The following is a 13,356-nucleotide window of genomic DNA, read 5'->3' on the forward strand; positions in this document are numbered from 1 at the left end:
TATGAAACAGGAGCTTTGCAAAGGACTGGGGCCTATACTATCTCCCGTGAGAAAAATTACACTAGATTTTTGACAGTAATATATGGTCATGGAAGGAAATTCAAATTTATTCATAGGCAAAGTTTTTCAAAAACTATGAATCATATCTGTAAAGTTCATGGAGAAAATTAAATTAATCAGCATGGTAGGAATACACCCGTTCAGTTTCCCAAAAGGCTGTGTCACTCAGTCACACTCTAATAAAGGCTATTCCTGCTCAGATGAGGTTTCATTTATACTAATATTTAGAAATGGCTCACACTTTAGAGACTGACATTTCCAGAAGCACTCAAATTCAGAATATGAGGAATATGGGTTCAAGAAAAATAATATTGGTTATTTTTTGTCATCAGTTGTAAGAGCCTATTACAAAAAAGTTTATCAAACATAGATGACACACAAACAAACACAGACTGACCTGTGATTGGTCAAACACCCTAAATAACAAGCAACAAATATATGATGTGAACACTTCTGCATCATGTCTGTCTGACAGGCTGAGTTATCGTACTGTTTATTGTGAATGGGTTTTATATTATTTATAGATCACACAAATATTACTTGTTTTAAATGAAATCAGACAACCTTTGCTTACTGCACCTATTATAAGAGAACTGCCTCAAAACACAGCGGACAAATGAAATGTGTGTCAATTGCAGAGTCTGAATTTTTGAAGTGTGATTTAGAAGGGCCTTAAACAGTTGCTCTGCCTTTGGTAGTAAATTTCTCCTAAAATCTAAAATAGACTGAAGCAAGACTACAATTTTCCTCAGTGCATTTTTTTTTTTCCAATTTTGAGTGTGTGCAGTGGAAATTTATACATGATACTGCTTTACTCTATCAGTAGATGACCAAACTGGAGGATGTACATCTCTTATCACCACTCAGCCTGGAAACCAGAGACTGCAACAAAAAACTCCCAATGCTTTTCATGGAAACAACTAGTCCTGATACAGTTAGCATCTGGTAACAATCTTGTCAAACTTTGTACACCTACAGCCAGAGATTACAGTGATGAGTTTTGCCATCATTTATAGAAGCATAGTAATGATAATGATGCTGACAAGAGCGCCCAAGAGAAGCACAGATGTTGAGCGATATTATTATGCAATCTGTACTACTGCTCATCTACATAAACTTAGTTGAATAATCCAAGTTGCCGCATTTACCATAAATTAAAGAAGAATACTGATATTATAAATGAAAAGGTAAGTCATTATACGTGTATTTTCATAGACAAAATTTCTCAGATCACATCATGCTTCCATAGCAAAAGGTCTTTTGAGCAGACAGCCATAATTTCCCAGGGAGTGTCTCCAAAGTTACCCCTTTCCAACTGAGTTTCTACCCAGGAGTAAGGAAAAGGAAACCAGAGAACTCACGATCTCCTTGGCAGCGCACGGGACCCACGGACACTTTGGCTTCAGACCCAGGCCGGTCAAGGTCTCCAACCACCACCTGACTGACTGGTAGGTGCTCTTTGTATGACAGCATCCCACTGTCTTTCCTCCTGAATCACAGAGACACAAAAGGAAAGCAATTGTGAAGCATATGAAATTATTTTCCTTGATCTGAGCACCAAATAGGTATACAACAACTGCATGCAACTCAAACCTCATTTTAGTTAGGAAGACCACAAAAAATTCAATTTATAGTCATGTCTTTGAGCTCCTCATTTCAACTGCAGTGAGTAACCCAGTGCTTTTTCATGCTTAGACCAAATCACTGTGCACAGTTGCAATATTTTTCCTTTATTATTTCAAGAGATGAACCCAACTGGCGTAGAGTGTTCTTTCTTCCAAATAGAAAATGAAATAAGCAATATTTAATGGGGTACTTTGTCTCTCAGCTGGTTTGCCTCTGTGGGTTGTTTTTGTTGCAATATTTTTTTTGTTGGCTTGTATTCTTTGTTTTGTTCAGTTTGTGTTTTTATTTGTTTTTTTATATAAACACATGCATAAAAGGCTAAATTGTGAACACAGGAAAAAAAGCCCTAAATATAGTGTTAAGATTATAAATTTTTGACAGAAAAGAAAGAAAGAGGAAACAAATCCATCTATTTCTCTCTCTTTTTCCCCCTCTTTCTTTTTAGCTCTATCCTGCATGTAATTGGGTATCTAAAGTAAGGAACTTTTTGATCTAAAAAAAAATAAATTCCTTTGTTCAAAAATATCACAGGATTAAGGATGAATTCAGTATCTAGAAAAGTTAACTGAACCACACAATATGACTATAACTCAGAACTTGTAATGATTTCAGGAAAATGAAAGTCTTTTTCATCTCTAACTTGGATGAGTCCAAGATTGTACTCATTATATTGCTAATAACTGGGCAGCGCAGCAGGGATCTGCACGATCTCTGGTAATGTTCAGAGCCTTCCAGCAGGACAGTACTGTTTGCCTGTAGCATCTCCAGTCATCACCCTTATTTGGTCCATCTGAAGAGATGGAAAGCAAAATGTTTTTTCAAAAAGAAGCACAACTGAATTAGTTAAGAAAACAGCCATCACATTTTCGAACAACAGCTCACTGGATCTAACGTCTGTTCTCTGTGATGAAGAGAGTAATTAGAGATTTAATTAGTAGAGTTTTCCAAATAGCAGGTGACTGTTTTACTTAATCTGTGTGTTCTTCCCCTTCAGAAAACTTGTTCCTTTGTGTTATGTGACTCTTTGACTTGCTGAGATCATTAGCCCTCTTTGGCTGGACACAGCTGCACCAGGTGCTCTGTCGGTGAGGTTGCTATAGGACATTGATAGAAAGGGAGGAAAATGGAGAGCAGGAACCCTGGCAGGCTGCTCCTGAACATTGTGATCATCCCCAGATCACCATGCCCTTTACAAAAGCATCCTTTTCATCAATTTGGAGACAAGCAGTATAAGAAAAGAAAGATTAAAGGACTTTCCATTTAAGAAAGAAAAAAGTGAATAACAAAGGCAGGTATGTAGACCTAATCTTTGTCACTGCTAAAGACTGCATCCTTGGGACCCACTCTCTTCTAATAGAGGATAAATGTAGGTCATCACTTTACTCTTTCTTAGGTTTTCCTCTGAGACTGGCTTTCTCTCCTGATTTTTACTCTTTCAAAGAACATTTTAAAGTTGGACATATCTATTTAAAATAAAGAATTCTTCGAAGAGTGGTAAAAAGAAAACTATTGACATTTCTCTTTTTTCTTTCTTTCTTTCTTTCCTCTTTCACAAAACCAGATAATATTTCAGATCCAAATAAGGATGTGAGAGGGCAGCAGTTTTCCTGTCACCAATAGCTTTCACTTTCTTTGAAGCAAATAGAAAGGAGCAGCAACAATTTTCTCCCTCTTTACTGATAATTTTTTACTCCTTTTAATATTTTATTTATGCACTTAGTGATATGGTCACTTTAAAGCCGTTGCCATGACAATAAATGTTAGAGTTCTTGTCAGAAATAGCCTTATTTTCTGGTCATCACTTACTAATGTCATCATTGTAGCATTTTCCCCCATACTGAAACTACTGAGGACTGAGAGTGTTGAACTAAGAGTTGAGAGAGGTGAATTGCCTTTTCACCAGCAGAACCTGGGTAGTTCTTTCCCTCTTAACAAAAATGGGATAATGATGATTTTTGGGCCACGCATGCGCAAATAAGACAGACTCAGAGACTGAATGGCTCTGTTTTGCTTTTCTAACATACTTGTAGTTCCTCTGGACATACTAATCAGTGCTGACAAAATCAAAAAAGTTTTAAACCCATGACTGATTATTATGCTTGACTTTGTACAACACACTTAGAAATAATCACAGCTCGAATACTCAATTCCTGCAAGTGATAATGCTTCTGACGGTATTTAAAGACTTTGCACATTAATAGGGTGGAGAAAGTCTCTGAAGTTTTTCCTCACCAAAGAAAATCCCCTCAAGAGAATAAAGATTGAATTCAGAGAGTGTCATATTCCTATTAATAGCCAAATGGGAGATGAATGAATCTGATCAAATCCTGTAATTATTACCAGGAGATATTGATGAAATCTCAGTGTAATTTTCTATTCCTAATTTCTTTTCCTATATATAACAGTCTGCAAAGTGCTTCAGGGTGCCTTTGAATGAAAGTAGCAGATATTAGTGTGAGATTTATCATTGTTTTGATTATGATCATCTACTTACTCTTTATAAGCATTCAGTGGTATATAAAAAAGAAATGCATTATATATGTATCAGCAAATGACATATTCAAAGTAATGATAAGATTCTGTATCATTATTAATTTATTTATATAATGATTTAATACAACCAGACTACTGCTACTGGAGTAATTAATTTTCTCTGATTTTGTTAGACATCACTTAATTATCAGCCCAGCCATACAAAGTAAAAAAAATAAAGAATGTACTACAGGTAGGAATGGACTCAGTTTTAAAAGATATGGTTTCATGACTTGAGGAACTGAAGTTATTTTGATAATACAAATAAAACACCTACTGGACTGAAAATATAGTGTTAAGCACATATAATTTGGTGATTAGCAGTGGTTTGAAGAATGCAAACTCCAAAGTATGACAATTTCAAAGGTATACAATTTTCCACCTCTCAGAAGACCCAGGTTTCTACTATGTGAGCACCTCTGTTTAAATCTCTGCATTTCCATAATCTTTCTGAGGGAGGTATAAAGCAGTTTAGTCCACTTAGGATCTGCAAACCAGTGCCTCTAAAAACATTGTGAAGGGCACAGGCATACTAAATGCTGGTATTTTCTCTCCTCCAAAAATATCTGGCAAGAATTTTATTTATATTAAAACTGCTAAGAAGAATGAATATTACAGACAATTTAATGAACAATGCAACTTTGGCAGCAAATGTAATAATCTGGAAGTGAGTTACTTGGAAATAAACAAGATCTAATTAACAGGATTAAAAACAGGGCAAACAAAAACTAGGATTGAAGCAAAACTAGTTAATGAAAGATTTTCATAAAATTTAGCTAACTTTTTAATAGTCATATTATGGAGCATTAAAGCCATGCTTTTAGATACACCCTATACCCAGGGCTCTGCCCTTTGGAGTTATAAACTGCAGACCATATACTCTAGGACAAAAGTTTTTATTTCCACTGAGTTTTGCTGTTTTCAGAGATTCTTACAGTTCTTTTGTCCCTTTCCCACGTGTCTTGTCACCTCAGATGCCCTTATATGTTAAGTTGGAGCTAAAGACTCACCCTTGATTTGTCTGACAAGGGGTATTATGGAAAATTTCTCATTACTGTACGGGGTCATAAAAACTGACAGAAGATCATAACTCAATTTAAGATATTTCAATTCTCTGGCATTGGACAGCATAAGATCCTTGGAAATACGTGGTTCCTACAAACAAAAGAAGGAGGGACTCTTACAGTAAAGACTGATCTTAAGGCAATCAAGCTTTTCTAGCATGCATAAAATATTTTTACTTTTGAGACCACTCACCTCCTGAAAGTCTAAACAATTTGATCAAAACCCCAAATTACTGACATGAATCCCTACTTTGACTTCTATTAGTAAAGATAAATTATGCCAAAGACACGAGGCTGATGGTGCAGCATTCACAAGTAATCCTGGTTTAGAAATTACAAAGGATTGAATTGACTAGATTAAATTAATTTAAGGGGAGATACACTGAGATATTGGTCAGAAATATTTCTCATTTAAAAAATCCATCAGGATGGAGAGAGAGAGAGAGAATTGACACTGGTTCTACAGATTCTCTTGCCTGAAAGGACTTCTTGACTTTCCTTTCAAATAGGAATTTGTGAGAAACTGAATAACCACAGAGAAAGGTGAGTAATAGAGACAGCAAGTGGGGCTCTGCTTTCTTTTTAACACTATGGAACCACTTTCCAGTGAAAATCTTCCTGTTCTGAGTATTTGCTCATATTCTCCTTCCAAAAGACCAGCTGAGATAGAAAGTCTCTTCAAGCAGAGTGGCTCCACTTAAAATCTTCATTTCTTTAGTGTTATTTTTAAGAAATAAAGGAAATTGATGGATTCTCTTCTTTTGAGGTCCAGCAACTCTGCTGAATTGACTTTTAATTCTTCTTATTTTTATACTGAGATATTTTAAGAATGAAATCTAGGAATTCTACCATGCTCTAACTGATCTTTGCATCTGTCAACAATTTAATCAATTTTATGTTGGGGTTTCAATTTTTTTAAAGTAAGTCAGGGAACATATGTGGCATTTCCTTTAGATGAAATGCTAAATTGGGATGTCCCTTTCACCTTGGGTAATTACAGAGACAAGATTACTTGGGATGCAGCTGAAGCCAAGAAAAGAAACTTCTGTGAATGTTGAGCTGGAAATGGATGATATGGGAATTTTTAAAGGAAAAATTGACATTGGAAAGGGCAAATACATTGCTTAGATATTTTTTTCCTGTTAGTTCAATCTCATTTGGCATTCTAAAATCAGTATTATTTGTTCTCAAAATATTTCAAAATCAGAAAATTATTTTAAAAAATAGTAGTTTATAAAAATATTTAAAGTATCCCACAATTAACAATGCCCCAAATGTTTTCTAGTCATCCTAAAGTTTTAAATGCTTTATGACAGAAATGAGAAAACTCTCCTCTGAACAGGTCTAATCAATTGAAGGATAATAAAATAATGCCCCATTCAGCTACTCAACATGCCCCAGAAAGTGAAAGTCTTTCTTCATATAGCACTTTGACAAAGAGAAACCTACATTTCTTGATCCCCTCACAGATGCTGAACTTTTCTATGGAACAGCAGGCTACTATAGCTCTGAGGGAAGAAAATCATGAAGAACTCTACTATTTTCACCTGTTTTAAAAATTACCTAATTTAAAACACCAATAATTTTAATTATACTTCTCTATATCTGAATGCATTACAGTGATGGTAATATTTTGCTGTGTGGACACTAGAAGCAGTTATCTAATGAAATGTACATTTATAATATCTGCACTACTCAATGTACTGTTGGAAGGTCTATGTAGACAAATGATGAATTCTTTGCTGCATCTATTCTACTAACCACAAGACTTTGGATCACATCCTATCAAACTATCTGACCAAACGTACTTCTGGCAGGATTTTTAGGGCACAAGGATCTGTATTGGAAGAAATATTAAAAATCTCAGAGCAGCAGCTCAGAGGCTTCATTTCTCGGAGTTCTTGACAACTTTGACAGTTTTATTTTGTATGACTGAAAGAGCTAAATAAAAATAATTGACTATGGCATGACAAAATAACAGATGGCTATAGTTAATGCTGACTTCAGCCCCTATATGCCAGTTGAGTTCAATACAGTACTGAAGTACATAACTTTGTGTTGAATTTGGTCCAGAAAACTGAAAGAAGTATGGTACTTACTGCATCCAGAAAATGTCAGTAAAACCCAATTGTATGAGCATCTACCACTACTCCTACCCTCCCACTGGCACTTCCTGCAGTGTTCATCCTCACATGACATCAGTGCATGTACCTCATACAAAACTGAAACCAATCTATGGCAGGCACATTGGGAATATAAGGATGCTGTGAATTAGCTCATGTCTTGAGTTGCTTGTATAGCTTTGACACAAAATATTTTGAGAAAAGGTTTATACTGATCACACCCCGGAATTACGCGCTTGATTAGATAACCTCACAAAATCTCCATATGTATGATAAGAGTGACCAAAAGAGGGCAATGAAGCAGGTGAGGGGTCTGGAGCATAAGTCCAGTGAGGAGGAGCTGAAGGAGCTGGGCTTGTTTAGCCTGGAGAAGAGGAGACTCAGGAGAGATTTTATCACTCTCTACAACTACCTGAGAGGAGTCTGTAGAAAACTGGGGGTTGGCATTTTCTCCCAAGTAACAAGGACGAGAGGAAATGGCCTCCAGTTACATCAAAAGAGGCCTAGATTGGAAAAAATCATAGATTTTTCTGTTTGGGTGACAGAAATTTTAAGTTACTTGCTGTATGTCACATAGAAAAAAGCATACCAGCACCCCTCTTCTAAATAATAATCTAAATAGACAATAAAAAGACAAAATATAGGAGAAGAAGTAATGTCATGTATTCTTAAAATTCCATGCTACTATTTGACTATTTATTTCCTTTCTGTAAAGGTCCCTACCACACCTCTACTGATTTTTAAGAAAACGTAGGTATTTGAGCCTATTTTTCAGTAAGCTCTCTCCATTCTACCTGACCTCAAAGTTTAATTGTGCCAACCACAACATCTTATTTTCTGTATCTATAATCAGTTCACATTCTTTAAATACTGTATTTCAAGGGTATTGCACCTAATCTGTGTCCCCTCAAAAGATCTGTTTCAGTCCTTAGAGGCAAATATCACATTGTACTTTAATTTTGTCTCCAGTCTCAGCCCCAGAAGATTGCTTCCCATTTTACTTTCATGAGTGTGTAGAAGAAGACAAATCCCCAGCAGTGATTCTTTCAAGGTGGCACTTACCCTATCAGGACAGATGATCAGTTTTATTTAACCTTTCTTACATAGCACACAGCTTGTACATCTATAGCTCTTTTCTCCTCACAAGGATTTCTTAACCTACTGCTGTTCAAAGCTGTAGGTTCAGTGATCCTACAAATTATTAGTTTTTCTTTCTACTTATCTAATAAGTAGAGAAGTTGTTTCTAACTGAAAACCAATTAGTAAAAGTAATCTAAAAATGAATTCTGCATCAGGACTGTGATTTTCTGATGATGTTGTAATCATTTGTTAGACCTATGAAAGGTAAACCCTTTAAATGATCCAGTGAGTAGATGGGAGATAGACAGCTATTTAAAACATGCCAAAGTCAAATGCAAGAATAAATTTGTAACAACAGTCACTAAACAAACACTCTATCAAAATGAAACCTTAAAAGATTATCTAGAAATTGTGCTATAAACAAAATGAATGATGTTCCTGTGTCTACTGAGGAAGGAAAGTGGGGTCTATTATCATGAAAGTACTCTAGTTAGAAGAAGAATTAAATATCCCACTACAAAACATTTTAAATGTACACACATTCATCAGAAATAATTATCTGAAACTGAATGCTCCAAGATATTCAAGCACATTTAAAGCAATGGTGCAGCGTAGAGGTAATTAACAGATGTCTGTATTCATTATGTAAACACTTTGCTATCAAGCACAAGCAAAACTAGGATACTTTCCCTCTGCTAGTAAACATGCACATATATCTCTTAGAATTGATTTAATATCAATTAGGTTCCTTTTTTAGTGCTTTTGCTAAAAAGATGGATGACCTTGGTTTCAAGTGATATGCAAATTTATCCGTAGGTTAATTTCTTCCTTACCTTTTTGTGTTTTTGTGATATCATTACCTCTTGTCTGTGGGTGTGTATATCTCCACACACAGTAGAGTAACTGGAGAAATGAGAAAGGATACTACACAAGGTACTTACTGAAGTTTTAAAAAAAATTGTAATTCCTGCAGTGTGTGCAGCAGTGTCAGCTCCAGAAGCAGCTGGGTTCTGCGGGACTGTACACAGAGATTCTCTCACTGCATTTACACAAAGCATTATGAGAAAACTGAGTGACAGAGATTAGGATTTGAGCCACAGGGAAGTCATGGTATGCCACACTTTGTGCTAAATATTAGACCAAATGCAGATGCCCTTGTTTAGAAAAATCTGTTTTGCTGCACTGACTGTAGAATGTCAAGCATTTGTTTAGTGTTTTGTTGATCACACTTATACAGGATTAGTGACCTATTCATTAGCCAGATTGCTCCACTTTATTGCTCTGGTGGGTTTCCATTATCCCTTCTGTTAGCCTTTGAGCTCAACTTTCCTTACATTACATATCATCACTTTTTTTCTCAACAAAAGACTGGCACAAACTTAGCAGAACTCACCATTCATTTCCAAACACAATTCCATCTAAGCTCAGCCTGTCTCTTCCTAGCACAATACTGGAGGAACTCCCCCAAGATTTTTTCTACCAATTCTGCTGTGACAGCCCTGACTGCATGGACTGAAATGGCTCTGGGCCACAGGTTTCTAACAACATGTGACAATATGGTCATGAACAAAGGAGGCTGATGATGGAGGGAGTGAGATTCCCCCTCCTTCTATCTCTAAGAATGGTGCTTTCCAAGCAATTCTGGGTAGATTTTATGGGAAAGCTGACCCTGAAGCAATCAGTTGTGCTTCTCTGGCATTTCAGACTGTGACATTTTTTATCAGCATAAGGAGAAGACAGAAATTAAAATATAATATAACATAGGTCAAAAAGCCTAGGGCTCGCAGTATTCACAAAGGGTGCACTGAGAGCCTTGCAAATGCTGAGGTGCATTTTAGTGGCTAGGTATATGTTAATTTGCCAGCAGCTGATGCATCTTTTCTTTCCTCACAGCTTAAATGTAGTTTACTGCAGATGCTTCTTAACTTAGGACAAACCTATGAGACAAATGTTGCCTCATGGACAGAGGGATACCAAGAAATCTACCTAGTCTACCTATAGCAAAGACTATGCATGCAATGCAAGAGAGGTTCCAGTCACTGATGTCAGCTCTCTGCTACTGCAGGCAGCCACATCACCTAATGTCCTGCAGAATCTAAACATGTTTGTACTAGTTTAATCCAAGAGGGACATAATTATCTTTACAGTAGCTCCTGTGGTGTTATGTTTTGGATTTGTGAGCAAACCAGTCCAACATAGGGATGGTTTTGCTATTGATCAGCAGTGCTTAAAGGGTCAAGGCCTTTCCTGCTTCTCACATCATCATGTGGAGGAGGGAGGTGAGATATTTGGAATGATGGCATTTGCCTTCCCAAGCAGTCTTTACACATGATGGAGCCCTGCCTTCCTGGGGATAATTGAAGACCTGCTTGCCCATGGGAAGTGGTAAATAAATTCCTTATTTTGCTTTTCTCAAGCATGCAGCTTTTGATTTTTCTGGTAAACTGTCTCTATTGCAATCCAGAAGATTTTGGAATTTTCCAAATCTCTCCCTCATCCCAGTGAGAGGCTCTGAGCAAACTGCTGTGTGGAGCTTAACAGCCTGCTTAAGAAGAATTTGTCTGTTCTTCCCCAATACCCTTACCTAAAAGCTATTCCAGAATGAAATTCTTCATTGAAAATGTTACAGGGTGAACAGTATTTGCAGCATCCATTTATAGACCTGTTTTCCATGTCTCTGTTAAATCTTTTCCTGAATCTGTGTCTGCTTGCACAGCCTCCTTTGGCAGCCAGTTCCAGGAGTTCACTAGTGTAAAGTAATAAGTTTTCCCCATCTGTTTAAATCAGGTCTCATCCCAGATAGCAGTTTGGTACCAGCTTTTGCTGTGTTCGTGCTCTGCTCGTGTGCACTGTGTGACCATGTTCTACTGCACGTGAAACTTCGTTTCTTTTCCTTTGGCAAAATACAGGAACTGTTTCCATGCGTATGTAACAATGCCCCTGTTCCTTCTAAGGAAGGGCACAAGGGCACAAACCCAAGGGTACAAACCAGAAATGGGGTCAGCAAGGAAATTATGTTCACATTATCTAACAAAACACACAGCCATGGAATGGTTGGGATGGGAAGGGGCTTCCAGAGATCATCTAGTCTGACCCCCTTCTTAGCCTTCCAGAAAGGAGTGAGTTAATAGTTTTAAAAGATCTTTTTCTTTAAAAAAAACCCCATGTTTACAAACAATAATAATCTGCTTTAAGATTATGGAGGAGTCACTGTTAACAAAGCAACAAAACCTGGAAGTTTGCTGATACATTCTTCAGGTGTATTGGTATAATTAACACTGAATTTACATGTTTTTTTACAAGATCACGAGCAATTTGGAAGCATTAATATATCAGAAGTGGAAACTGAAATTAGCTAAGAATCATGAGGAGGCAGGTCCTACAAGTTTTCAAGTAAATCACTGGAAGGTTCTCAGAATAGTTGAGTAAGTTATGTAAGTTAAGCTAAGGCAGATTGAGTTGGTAGGCTAAAAAACCAAGCACACAATTGTTTTCATTGTACAACTAAATGAAAGATATGACTAGAGATATAATCATCAGCATGTCCATTTCCCCCTACAAACCTGAACTATTTCAGTCACACATTATGTTTGTCACCTATAAATAAGTGCTCCATATAAAAAAATCTCTCAGAAGACTGAATCAGCATAAATATTGTATGTAGTAAAAGACAAGATTGGCACATGCATTCAGAAAACACACAACTTATTTAGCAACTGAAGCTGAACTACTACAGTGATAATGAAAGCAAAAAGAAAATCATGTTTTACCTACATATTGGTTCCTTATAATATATATTTCATCATGTTTTGCAGATGGCAAGAGCAAAACTAACACTGAGTCAGAGAAGAAGCAGACCCTGAATTTTACAAAGAACTGCAGCTTGTTCAGACTGCTTACCTGTGGAAAGTGAATCCACTCATAATTCACCACAAAATGATTGAATTTGTCTAGGAAACAAAACCAGCTGGCAGAAAGAGAAGAAAGTGTTTCCAGATGTTATTATTTTTATTCTTTTTCCTGTTTACTGAGGTTTTTTTTTGTTTTTGTTTGTTTGGTGGTTTTTTTTTTGTGTGGAGTTTGTTTTGCCTATTGTTTTGTTCCATCCCAACAAATAAATATATTTTGCATCAAAGAATTTTCTTAACTTGTCTCAGTATCTCTTTCAAAATACTAAAAATCTTAGGCCTGTAATTTTACAAGGACTTTATAGCCAATCTTAAGATTGTTGCATCATTTTGCAACTAAATGAGATCCTCAAATTTCAGGAAATTTACATAAGCCAGAAACAGCACACCACTTCACAAATATTAGCAGACAAAAACTGGAAGATCCCAGTATTATCAAGCCTAACCTTTGCAACTGGGCACTTCACTATTCAGCTTAGACAGCCTATTGGATATACTAGAGTCAAAAATTATCCCTTACCCATTTCCTATAAATGAAAGAAGAAGTGAAAATCTGATGCATGCTCTAGTAGTGTAACTTTCAATCAATGTCTTTAGTTCAGACTTTTTCATCCTCACTATAACCAGAGTGCTTTTACACAGGAGCAATAGGCAATAGGAGAGAAAGCTGATTCTTCAAAAGGTTGTTAGAAATACTTGCTTTATTCAGCAACAGCTGGTTTAAATCAAATATTCCAGTCTTTGAAAAGGTGCCTGTCATTCTTATATCACCACATTACATCATGACAGTAGTCAAACACTGGCAGAGGTTCTCCAGAGGGATCCTGGGATGAGCATCCTTGGAGGTGTTCTGGGCTCAAACAGACACAGTCCTCAGCCAGTTTGATTCTACCATCCCTGAGCAGCAGGTCAGACTGCAAGAGCTCAGGGGGCCACTTCCAGGCTGAATTACTCTGTGATCTG

General features: G+C 36.6%; 1 protein-coding gene across 1 annotated transcript in view; it reads right to left on the reverse strand.

Moving 5' to 3' along the window:
- The window catches only part of CNTNAP2 (contactin associated protein 2), a 1,031,572-nt gene that overhangs the window by 169,095 nt on the left and 849,121 nt on the right, over positions 1-13,356 (reverse strand). Inside the window, exon 15 of the mRNA XM_071429755.1 lies at positions 1,422-1,549. Coding sequence (XP_071285856.1) covers positions 1,422-1,549 — 128 coding nt within the window. The remainder of the gene's footprint in view (positions 1-1,421; positions 1,550-13,356) is intronic.

The sequence above is a fragment of the Agelaius tricolor genome, unplaced genomic scaffold (genome assembly GCF_023055355.1).
Source record: "Agelaius tricolor isolate 1412-34295 unplaced genomic scaffold, bAgeTri1.0.p SCAF_6, whole genome shotgun sequence".
NCBI lineage: Eukaryota > Metazoa > Chordata > Aves > Passeriformes > Icteridae > Agelaius > Agelaius tricolor.